At 36.5% G+C, this 13,334-nt stretch overlaps 1 protein-coding gene across 1 annotated transcript; it reads left to right on the top strand.

Annotated features, from left to right (window-relative positions):
• The first annotated feature begins 314 nt into the window (after positions 1 to 314).
• Positions 315 to 1,271, top strand: LOC111541719 (olfactory receptor 6C6-like). The gene has a single exon (XM_023210600.1). It carries the CDS (start codon positions 315 to 317, stop codon positions 1,269 to 1,271), a length of 957 nt encoding a protein of 318 aa, XP_023066368.1.
• The last annotated feature ends 12,063 nt before the right edge of the window (positions 1,272 to 13,334 follow it).

Raw genomic sequence — 13,334 nt, forward strand, 5'->3', positions numbered from 1 at the left:
TGAAAGATGAATCAAAAGTTAACACTAACCAAAGTACGAAACTTATTTCAAATGAGTGAAAAGTTTTCAGTAATGTGGCAAGTAGGACTTATTTAACTCTGGACAAGAGAAGGATCTTTTAACATTCTTATAAACATGACTGATGAATTGGTGGATGTGTTCATTTTTATGAAATCTAAGTTGACTTGTGAAAATATTTGCACATGGATAACTTTCTAAATGTGAAACTTTCTAGGGCTGAGAATGAAGTAATGTATTTTCTTACTTGTGATATTAGTTTTTATTTTCTGCAGATTTCACAGGACAAAAGAAAAATGAAGAACCAATCAATAGAGATAGTGTTCACTCTGCTTGGACTGACAAATGACCCTCTACTACAGATTGTGATTTTTCTGTTTCTATTTTGTAACTATATCCTGAGCCTGATGGGGAACTTCACCATCATTCTCCTCACCCTGCTGGATCCACGGCTCAAGACTCCAATGTATTTCTTCCTCCAAAATTTTTCCTTCTTAGAAATTTCATTCACAACTGTTTGCATTCCACGATTCTTGACAAACATTCTGACTGGAGACAAGACAATTTCCTACAATGCTTGTGCAACTCAATTATTCTTCTTTCTTTTATTAGGAGTTACTGAGTTTTACCTCTTGGCTGCCATGTCCTATGACCGCTACATTGCCATCTGCAAACCACTGCATTATCCAATCATTATGAGCAGCAAAGTGTGCTACCAACTTGTATTCATCTCTTGGGTAACTGGATTCCTAATCATCTTTCCCCCTTTGGTCTTGGGACTCAAGCTGGATTTCTGTGCTTCCAAAACTATTGATCACTTCTTATGTGACACTTCTCCTATTCTACAGATTTCTTGCTCAGATACACGTTTTATAGAATTAATGGCTTTTATCTTAGCTGTGCTGACACTCATCATCACGTTGTTGTTAGTGATCTTCTCCTACACATACATCATCAAAACTGTTCTAAAATTCCCTTCTGTTCAACAACAAACCAAGGCTTTATCCACTTGTTCTTCACACATGATTGTTGTCTCTATTACTTATGGGAGTTGTATCTTTATGTATATGAAACCATCAGCAAAAGAAAGGGTGACTTTAACTAAAGGAGTAGCTGTACTCAATACCTCTGTTGCTCCTTTACTCAACCCCTTCATTTACACTCTAAGGAACCAGCAGGTGAAAGAAGCTCTCAAGGATATGCTTCAAAGATTTTGTTATTTTCGAAACAAGACGAAATTTGGATATAAATAATACACTGTTGGAACATGGATGGGAAAATTGAATGCAGTCTTCAACAAATTATCTTAGTTCAGAGTTATTCCATTTCTCTGCTTGAATAATATCATATTAGGTTTACTGCATCTCTGTGTTCTCTGCAGCTCTCTGTGTTGTTCTTTCTGAGTAGATCTTCCTACACTCTAGTGATAAACTACCTTCTTCAATCTAAAATATTTCCTCTATGCCTAGAAATAGCTCTTCCATAAATAATAGTTTTATATACTGAATGTTTTGTACCAGTGAACATTGCTAGATATACTGAGACAATTACTTCAACATGTGTGTTAATTGCTAAGCATTGTATCTGCTCTTAAGTATTTTGCATTCCTAAAACAGTCAAAAACACAGAATCTGATACTTATTATATTATGTAATTGATGCTGTGATAAAAACGAGGTAGAAAACCTAATTAATTTTAAAGATCAAAGTAGCTCCCCCAAGAAATCATTGGTTATGATGGACCTTGAAAGATGAAGAAAAGATTTAAAGGTTCCAGGATGCTGTAATCAGAGTATAAAATAGGCAAATAAATTAGTCTACTGTAGAAGATTCACCTGGAGAGTTACAATGATTAAGAATATTAAGAATATGATATTTGTAAACATTTTTGGTCGTTTTGGGGGATAAAAATAATTTAACTTGGCCAGGCGCGGTGGCTCATGCCTGTAATCCCAGCACTTTGGGAGGCTGAGGTGGGTGGATCTTCTGAGGTCAGGAGTTTGAGACCAGCCTGATATGGTGAAACTTTGTCTCTACTAAAAAAGACAAAACTTAGCCGGGTGTGGTGGCGTATGCCTGTAATCCCAGCTACTCGGGTGGCTGAGGCAGGAAAATCACTTGAACATGGAAGGTGTAAGTTGCAGTGAGCCAAGATCGTGCCATTGCACTCCAACCTGGGTGACAGAGAGAGACTCCACCTCAAAAATAAATAAATAAATAATTTAACTTGAGGCCCTGGTTCGAATTATTTATATTGTCTTATAATCTCTGATATCTACATGTGATGGTAACCCATGAAATGAATTCAAGGTATAATTTACTTATATTTGAGTTTGGGAAACTTTTCACATATTTTAAATAATTCATAAACTAAAAGCTTTCTAATCAATTCTGCTTGTGTGAATTTTTACCAAATTCATTAAGTATATCTTTTATACAATAGCATACATAAAACAATGCATTTGGACAAATATTCATATTCATGTAAAAATATAGAAAATATTTACAATGTATTAAATAGTTTCCTTTGCCTCTTTCTAGTCATTCTCCATCTCCCACCTCTAACCCCATCTGTCACTGGATTGAGGTATTCGCTGGTGTTCTTTCTGTCACTATAGACTTGTTTTGTCTTTTCTGGAATTTCTTTATATATTTTATATAATATATATATGTATATTTAAGACAATGTCTCAGAGATTGGAGTGGAGTGGCATAATCATGGGTCACCACAGCCTTAAACTTCTGAGCTCAAGCAATCCGCCCACCTCAACGTCCCAAGTAGCTGGGACTACAGGTGCACACCAGCACACCCAACTAATTTTTTAACTTTTGTAGAGATGAGGTCTTGCTGTTTCCCAGGTTGGTCTTAAATTCCTGAGCTCAAGAAATCCTCCTGCCTCTGCCTCTCAAAGTCTTGGCATTACAAGCATGAACCATGGTACCCAGCCTGGAATTTCTTATTAAAGAGGGCATATTGTGTGAACTTTATGTATGGCTGCTTTTGCTCAGCATAATATTTTTTGAGTTTCATTCATGCTATTGCATGCATTCATAGTTAATTCCTTTTTGTTGATAGAATTTAGCAGAATATGTAGTGTCCTTTTGTGACAGCCAGCATTCTCTCTTTTATCCCATACTTTGGTATTTTCATTCTCTGAGGAATATCTTCACATAACTGAACCATTTAGTTTGATCAGTGTGAAAACTGATTACATTCCATACTCTGAATTGTCAATCCCTAAATGCCTCTATCCTCCTACAATGTCTTTTAGAAATAAGCTGATCCAACAAATGGGAGTTAGGTGGAAGGAATTTTTGCCCTATGTCTTGGTGACTCTACTTCTCAATCCTATCCTCCGAGGCAGTGGAGCTTCAAAAATTGTCTCCAAAGGAAAAGAAAAAGGATACACATGGAAGATCTCGATTCCTCATTTTGTTGCTCATTTTAGTGGCCCATTTCAACCCTAAATTAACTTACACTCTTTTTTATGCAGCAGGCTCCAAGACTCAACCTTCTTTTGAAGAGTGGAAGGGAAGCAAAAGTCTGAGAACCAGAGATGAAGGTTGAGGAAACTAGAGCTAGAGATTACAGCTCAAAGCCCTACAGAGAATGATTCAGGAAAGCTCAGTGGGAAATGGCAGTGACTTTCAGTAATTTCTGGGAAAGTTCTAACCAATAGCCTTAGCAGTAAAGCATGTAGTTCTCAAACACTTAATAAGAAGTTAGTATGGATCTCACCTTGCTCTCCAGTTTGACTATAAATACCTGTAGAAAATAATGGCCTCTGCTTCTCTTACAACTTCCAAATTTTGAGCAAAGTACTCTCACTAAAAACTTTTAGAACTATACTGATAAGAGGATTCTGGAAAATGGCCTCCCAGTATCTTCTCTGCATTTATAGGACAATTAAAAATGTCAAATACGAGAATACTGCACAATCCTAAAAAAAGAATTAAATCATGTCTTTCAGCCACATGGATGCAGCTGCAGGCCATTATCCTAAATAAATTAATGCAGAAACAGAAAACCGAATACTGCATATTCTCACTTGTAAGTGTGAGGTAAACACTGGGTACACATGGACATAAAGATGGGAACAATAGCCACTGGGGACCACTAGAGAGGGAAAGGGGAGTGACGGTTAAAAAATGACCTATCAAATACTATGCTCACTACCTGGGTGATGGGATCATTTGCACCCCAAACCTCAGCAACGTGCAATTTACTCATGTAACAGACTTGCACATATACCCCTTAAACCTAAAATAAAAGTTGAAAAAAAAAAGTCATATGTGGTATTGAGTTGGCAACATGCAATTCAAAGTAGCTTCTTTGAAAAAAACCAAAGCCATGGTTTCAGAAATTCCAAATCATTGCTTCTATCACTGGCTCTACCCAAAGAGTGATATCAGTGTTGGAGACATGTTAGGAGAAATTGAAACGGTCTAGGGTCAATGGTCTCGTTGTCTGAAGTGTTATCTGAGCTCATTGTCTCACAACCAAGAAAATTAATAAGTGTGTACACAAGGGTGAGGTTGGAGCGAAAGTTTAATAAGCAAAAGAAAGCTCTCCACAGTAAAAAGGAGGCCAAAATAGATTGCTGTTTCTGCAGTTGAATCCAAAAGCTTTTATGAGAAACTCCCCTCATCTCTGTAGTTGTTTGTGTAACTTCCCTTATCCGTGAAGCTGTCTGTGCAACTTTCCTAATCTGTAAATCTGTGGGTATGTCTTGGGTAGCACAAAGTACAACTTCTGTTGTTTGTGTAACAGTGGGTCTGTTTCAGGTAACCCCCCACCAACCCTGTGCAAGTTCCTAGGGAGCCCACTATGTATATGCCTGAAAGCATGAGGAAACATTTTCCTGGGAGCCTACTAATCACACAAAGAACAAAAGGCTTCTACGCTGGGCCTTGCTTTCTCATCAGTGCAGCTGCAGTTTGGTTTTTCTTCAGGCTACTCTATTCGTCCCTGAAGCTGTGATTTTTCAGGCTGTTTCACCGAGGACTGGCTTTAGCCGTCTGCCTGATTTTTCCATTTCTTCTCCCTCGAGATGAGACTCATTTTGCACCTTCTTGTTCAATTTATCCCCACTATATAGGACTGTTTGAAGTTCCTGGACATTATGGACACTTAAATCCATGAAATCCATTCATGTTGGTTCAGACTCCTTTGGTGCCCTGGTTAGAAAGCGCGGTTCTACAGGGCACAGTAATTTGGTTTCTGAAGGAATAAAGAATTAAGAAAGAACAATAAACATAAGAAGATATGTTCTATTACTATTAAAGTAATTTAATTTTCCTACGAGGTGAAAAATAGATCTATATGTTAAGATGTAGGTTTATGTCCCAGTGTGAATAAGATCTGTACTACATGGTTCTTTAGGATAAATTCTTTTTTACCTACCAAATCCCAGAGCCTGGAAAGAGAAGTATATTCATTCATTCATTCATTCATTCATTACCTCAACAAACAGAGCTCTAAGAACTTGCAATACTTAATAGAAGTGGATGTAACCGGCGTGCTCCTGGAAATTAAGTGTTTGTAGTTTCATTGATTACAGAGAATGAGAGCTATACATTGGAAGTTTCAGTGAGGAAGTATATTTGGATCTTAAAACATATAACAGGGGATTCTAAGGGTTTAGCGGGTAAAGGATGCTTTTCTTTATAAACTTTCCTCTACTTATTTCTCACTGACAGCATTAAAACTCCCAAAATCAGTCAACCACAAAGAATTTAATTTTCAACAACCAAAAAATTAAAGATCTTTTCCAGTCTAGGAGGGTATTTTTAGGACAAGTGGGCTTGACCCTCTAGGAAATGTTTTGTCTTTGGCCTGTGGCTTCATAAATTATGGGCAGACTTCTTTTTTTCTTTTTTTTTCCAAAGATGGAGTCTTGCTCTGTCACCCAGGCTGGAGTGTAGTGGTGAGATCTCGGCTCACTGCAACCTCTACCTCCCTGGTACAAGCAATTCCCCTGCCTCAGCCTCTTGAGTAGCTGGGATTACAGGCACATGCCACCATGCCCGGTTAATTTTTTATTTTTGTATTTTTAGTAGAGACAGTTTCACCATGTTGGCCAGACTGGTCTCAAACTCCTGACCTCAGGCAATCCGCCTGCCCCTGCCTCCCAAAGTGCTGGGATTACAGGCATAAGCCACGGCGGCAGGCTTGTTTAACATTCTCGTAGTTATACTTTAACTAATCTTAATAGTGTGACTCTTATAAATGAATACAGTGGTTCAATGCAGGATTACTCTTTTAATTATCAAAACAATAATGTTGTTTTTGGGGGTAGTGGGGTGTGAAATACGTAAAGATGAAGCTTTCAGAACAAATGGAAAATAAGATTCTAGGAGCAGAACATGGAAAACAAATTTTTTAATAATTTAAGAGTCTCAGAATCATTCAGTGATAATACTAGTAGCACACTTTTGGTAATAAATAAAAGGAGCTTGCAAATTTGGATATTAAATGAGAATTTCATATTGCCCATGAATTGCTATAAAGGTTCAAAATATAAGGCATTATATGTCAGTCTAAACATTGTCACCAACAACTGAAAGTAGATGCATTTATATCATGCTTACAAAGAGCTGGAAGTATTGATTTTAAAACCAGAAACAAGAGGAGTGGGATAGAGAAAAGAAAAACTGTGGTTTGATTACCTTCCTGAAGCCAAGTTGAAATCCCTACACAAAGAATTTGTTCTTTTCCTGGCTTGGAAGCTTGCTGAATGACTGAATGTACTGACCCACACTAGTGCTGCTCAAGGAGAAGACTGTGCCTTTTTTCCCATGATGAGAATTACTTAACGTAAATTTGCTATGTAGAAAAGGAACTGGAATTGAGAAAAAGACTTTGAGATAAACCTTATATTAACCAACCTATATTAACCAATGATTTTAATGACATTATGTTGATAAGGAACAACTCTAGATTTGTTTTCATAACAATTTTAGAAAACCACTGGGTCTTATATACAAAAAGCACATGTTTATTATATGCAGTATTTATTCAGCATAATGATTCATTTTGAGTCAATACACATTTTAAAAGCTTTATTGAGGTGGTATGCAAGAAACTGCATAGATTTAAAGTATATAATATAAGCTTTGACACATACAAAATATTTTATATTTTCTTTTTCTTTCTTTCTTTTTTGAGTCAGAATCTCTCTGTGTTGCCCAGGCTAAAGTGCAGTGACACGATCTCAACATGTGTGAACTGCAACTTCCACCTCCCAGGTTCAAGTGATTCTTGTGCCTCCGCCTCCGAAGTAGCTGGGATTACAGGCATGCACTACCACACCTGGCTATTTTTTCTATTTTTAGTAGAGACAGGGTTTGCCATGTTGTCCAGGCTGGTCTCAAACCCCTGGGCTCAAATGATCCACCCACCTCGGCCTCCCCAAATGCTGGGATTACAGGTGTGAGCCACAGTGCCCAGCCTTATTTTATATTTTCTAAGAATTATATAAAGTTGAATTCATCACTGCAAATACAATATTGAACATATCCAGCACTACCAAAAGTTTTCTGGTTCAACATTGTGTCCCTGCTTACTATACCTCTGTCACCATCCTTCAGGAATCACTTGCCTGCTTTATGTCACTGTAGATTACATTTCTATTTACTATCACATTTTCTAGAATGTTATAAGAATGGAATAATGCAGTATTCTTTTTGACTAGGCTTCTTTCACCCAGTCTAATTATTTTGAGATTCGTCCATACTATTGCCTATATTAAGTTTCTTTCTTTCTTTCTTTCCTTCTTTCTTTTCCTTCTTTCCTTCCTTCCTTCCTTTCTTTTTCTTTCTCTTCCTTTCCTTTCCTTTCCTTTTCTTTTCTTTTCTTTTCTTTTCCTTTCTTTTCTTTTCTTTTCTTTTTTGAGACAGGGTCTTGCTCTGTCACCCAGGCTGGAGTGCAGTGGTGCAATCTTGGCTTACTGCAGCCTCCACCTCCCAGATTCAAGTGATTCTCATGACTCAGCCTCCCAAGTAGCTGGTTGTCTTTCAACTAGTAAATTCTATCTGAGCATTTGCAAGGTCTAATCTAAATCAAAACTATCTCATGCATCATCAAGGATGGAGAGAGAGAATTACAGATCTGCTATTAATGCTTTCATTCTAAGCAATTTTGATTTTGTACAATGATCATTCTCTTTCAAAACCGATAATGTGTTATATGAAAAAAGTTATATTTGGAATCATTAGAAACATTACAACTGAATATTTAATTTTTTCTTAATTTTCAAGGTGCCTATTTGATTCGGTAATTGAAACAGAACCATAAAAATACTTTATTAAATGTCATCTACATGCTTAAGATGTAATCATAGCTATCACTTCATAATTTTCTAGCAATGTATTTTAAAACTGAGTGGTAGAATAAAGTAATTGAACATAAATTAAGATTCGATACAGTACTGTGGTAAACAAGAATAGCTTTTGCCTGCTTTTGTCTATATACAGGAAACCAGAGAATGAATAAAGATGATAATAACATTCCTATGTCAATAAGAAATATAAATCAGTTCTGTTCATACATTTGAATGGCTTAGATATGTGATCATGACAATGATGACACTGACAAAAAAAGATGAAGATGGTGATGAAAATGAAGATACAATGATGGTCCTGGAGATGAAAGTCTTATACCATTAACCAATTACATCACCTGAAGAAAGTTATCTGAGATCATGGGGCCTGAGTTTTCTCAGAGATAAATGAATACATGAAAGGATATTTTCATACTGAAAATCAAGTGATACTATAATTTTGTTTTATGAAGATATAGTCTAGATTTTCAGAAAGTGGAGATGAGATTTGTATACAGAATAAGAATTAATGCCTAAGCATTAGGCAGTTTCAGAACTTCTGAAGAAAAATAAATCTCATTTAGTTGGGATCAAATCTCTCTCTCTCCCTATCCCTCTGTCTCTCTCACACTGTCTTCCTCTTTCTCTTACTCCTTATCTCTCCCCACACTGTTTTTATCCAGATGCATGAATATAATAAGATTAAAACTTGTGGGCAAATTGTTTCTCTGGAGGACATCAAAGGATTATCTTAATTCAAAAGCAAAATGCAAGAGTCCGAATTGCTGTATACTGTGGAGTAAAATGACCTTCTTTAAAATCATTTACTATATATGTGGTTGGGAGTGAAAATGGAGAATTAAACCCAATCCCTCCCATTCAATTATTCTCACAATCCAAAAGTTTATTAAAATCTCTAATTTCCTTCTTGCAAATATCTTTGCCTCTTTACCTGTATTCTAGTCCCACTGTCACATTTATACACTAAGATTTAAAATTTATAAATAGTTGAAAGTAAAGGCCCTCACCTGCTCCCTGTTAATAAGACAGCCCATATTCCATATCATTTCCAGGAGTAATCTCCCTAAAAACAAGAGGTTAACATTAAAATTTTCATCTTAAATACACTTTCAATGACTTCTCTCTAGTTGGAAATGTCAATGAGATTGTAGTCTCTTAGTCTTTACTTGACATTTAACATGCACGTTATCTACAGTAACCTGGGGTGCTTTTTTTTTTTTTTTAGACGGAGTCTTGCTTTGTCACCCAGGCTGGAGTGCAGTGGTGTGATCTTGGCTTACTGCAACCTCCATCTCCCGGGTTCAAGCAATTCTCTGCCTCAGCCTCCTGAGTAGCTGGGATTACAGGTGTCCACCACCACACCCAGCCAATTATTTTGTATTTTTAGTAGAGACGGGGTTTCACCATCTTGGCCATGCTGGTCTTGAACTCCTGACCTTGTGATCCACCCGCCTCAGTCTCCCAAAGTACTGGGATTACAGGTGTGACCCACTGCGCCCAGGCTCCTGGGGTGCATATTAAACATAGGCCACGTTAACTCTATCCCAGAAATATTGACTTCAGAAGCAGTAAAAATGATAACTCAAAATTACATTTACAAAACTATCTAGGTCAAGCTTGTCCAACTTGCCACCCATGGGCCATATGAGGCACAGGACAGCTTTGAATGTGTCCCAACATCAATTTGTAAACTTTCTTAGAACACTGTGAGATGTTTTTGCAATTACTTTGAACTTCATCAGCTATCATGAGTGTTAGTGTGTTTAATGTGTGGCCCAAGACAATTCTTCTTCCACTGTGGCCCAGGAAAGCCAAAACATTGGACACCCTGATCTAGGTGATTCTTGAAAATCAAACCTTTGAAAATTACTGATATGATAGATTTAAGTCCAAAATACTATCCTGGCAAACAGGACCCTTTATGCTTTCACCCTTCAACCTCCCCAAACTTACTGTTGACTTTACTTTCATCAACACACAAAAATATTAGTTGTACCACATTCTTGAATTGTTCAAAAATTTAAGTGCTATCCTTTATTGAGTGGCAAATAGTTCTAACAGCATATATTTACTGAGCAATGAGGTATGGGGTACATTTCTCCCACTCTACATATGGAGAAACTAAGGCATAAAATGTATGCATGATCTGCGTAGTGTTCCAGAGTTATAAAAAAACTTCTACTGAACCTAATTGAATATCCTGAAGCCATTTTCTAAATGTGGTTATCTAATACCGCTGTGTTATTTGCATATATTTATATCTCAATCATCTTTCCTTATGCATATTTTTAGTCTTAGCATAATTATTACTTTCTCCTGAGAGGCCTCTCTTATCTCCAAAATTCCGTGGAAGCCATCCTTTCTGTCCCGTAAGTGTTTTTGTAGACCTTTATTACAACAGGAATTAGCTGCTGTATATCAATACAGTCATGTCCCACATAATAACATTTTGGTCAATGACAGACTGCATGTACAATATGGCCCCATAATATTATACTACCTTATTTTTACTGTACCTTTTCTATATTTAGACATGTGTAGATGTATAAGCACTTACCATTGTGTTACAATTGCCTACAGTATTTACTACAGTAACATGCTGCAGAGATTTGCAGCCTAGAAACAACCGACTACACTATATGGCATAGGTGTGTAGTAAGCTGTACCACCTACGTTCCTGTAAGTACACTTGGATGTTTGTACAACAGAATTGCCTAGCGATATGTTTCTCAGAAGTATCCTCATTGTTAACTAATGTTTGATCGTATTTTGTTTATGTGTTTATGTTCTTTAAACACTGAAAGCTTCTTAAAGGTACTGATTGAACTGTTCACAATGTCTGCAATAACATAGATTAAAATAAATACATGGTGAACTAGTTATCAAATTATATATTCCAAGTTACATTTATACAAGGCATATTTTATTCGAAGTCATGGTTTCTGGAAACTGATACACCATAAGGAGGTGTTATTTAAAAGTTGGATTAAAGAATTGAAGAAAGTTATTGTAGCAGTGTGAAACATTTCATGAGAAAGAATATAATGTAAGAGTGGAACTGAGCTATAAAGTTCTTCAAGAAACTATCCTATGTGAGATAACTCTTAAGGTGGGAGAACATGATCAAATAAATGTACCAAACATGTTTTCCAGTTTTTCTACGTCATCAATTATCAGTTATAGGATAGTCTCTTAAAGAACTTCATGGCTCAGTTCCACTCTGTCTTCGATTTTTAAATCCAACTTAATTAATTAATTAATTAATTTTTGAGACAGAGTCTCACGCTTGTCACCCAAGCTGGAGTGCAGTGGCGCCACCTGGGCTCAATGCAACCTCCACCTCCCTAGTTCAAGCGATTCTCCTGCCTCAGCCTCCTATATTCTTTATAACACCATTGAAAATACCTGAAGAAATATTACTTTCTATCCTTTCTACGTATAAGAATTCTATTTAGTCCCAGTTTGTATTATTTTTCTGTTATATTAAATGCGTCAGTCTACTTCATTATATTGATGCAACAGTATATTAATAAAATAGATTTCAACACTTATTAGTATATAACTATAAAATTAATGTATTAAAACACATTTATAAAGCATGAAAATTCACTAGCCAAATTTAACTCCCTGAATTGCATTTACTGTGCATTTGCCTTAATTTCTGATTTTAGACTAAGTTAAAATTATAGCTTACCTATTTGGATCTATTATTCATTTCTTTCTGTGTGCATGGAAGAGATGCATGCACATAACATAATTAGTGACAATTTTACTCATTTTATGACCATATTTTGTTATCCAATAGGCAGATTTATTACCAATGATTTTTGTGGGAGAGGCAATGGGTACATACTGTGTTTCTGTAGAGAATTTCCACATTTCCTCAAGTTCATCCTCACTATGAAGATTGAGACTCAGTTATTAATAATTTTAATGAGCATCTATCTTTCATTCCAAATCAGTTAAACTTTGTGAAATTTTGTTATTACAATTGGGATTGCCATCACTCAAAGCCTCAAACAAGATAGATACATATTCTTTGAAATACAATAAAATTAGGAAGTGAAAATTAAAATCAAGGCATTATTTGAGGAAAGATAAACAATTCTTGCAAGAAAGAGATATTGTATATTACCAATTGTACATTTATAAAATGCTGCAGTTTTATTGTTTTTACTTACTACAGACTCAAGGGAATCTATTGAAATAAAACAAAGGCAAACTTGTCTCTGGGGGTCAGTGTTACAAAAGCACTAACTATCGGCAATAAAAGGCACCACTCTAGACTACCTTAGCTGAAGAGAAAGTATCCCAGAGGAGTCCTGTAAGTGATTTAGAAAAATCAGTGAGATATTTAACAGTAACATCAGCAGTTCACTGTCCAGGGCAACATCGGACAATCTTAAACTGGTTTACACATATATCGGAATAAACTACCGACACATAAAAAACACGAATCTTAAAAATGGAAAATAGTATGGCGATTCCTCAAGGATCTAGAACTAGAAGTACCATATGACCCAGCCATCCCATTACTGGGTATATACCCAAAGGATTATAAATTATGCTACTACAAAGACACATGCACACGTATGTTTATTGCAGCACTATTCACAATAGCAAAGACTTGGAATCAACCCAAATGTCCATCAGTGACAGACTGGATTAAGAAAATGTGGCACATATACACCATGGAATACTATGCAGCCATAAAAAAGGATGAGTTTGCGTCCTTTGTAGGGACATGGATGCAGCTGGAAACCATCATTCTTAGCAAACTATCACAAAAAGAGAAAACCAAACACCGCATGTTCTCACTCATAGGTGGGAACTGAACAATGAGCTCACTTGGACTCGGGAAGGGGAACATCACACACTGGGGCCTATCATGGGGAGGGGGAGGGATTGCATTGGGGAGTTATACCTGATATAAATGATGAATTGATGGGTGCTGATGAGTTGATGGGTGCAGCAC

Source organism: Piliocolobus tephrosceles, chromosome 10, assembly GCF_002776525.5.
Source record: "Piliocolobus tephrosceles isolate RC106 chromosome 10, ASM277652v3, whole genome shotgun sequence".
In the NCBI taxonomy this organism is placed as follows: domain Eukaryota; kingdom Metazoa; phylum Chordata; class Mammalia; order Primates; family Cercopithecidae; genus Piliocolobus; species Piliocolobus tephrosceles.

Bases quoted from the DNA above. Each gene is read 5' to 3' on its own strand.
- LOC111541719 (XM_023210600.1), top strand. From the start codon at position 315: ATGAAGAACCAATCAATAGAGATAGTGTTCACTCTGCTTGGACTGACA.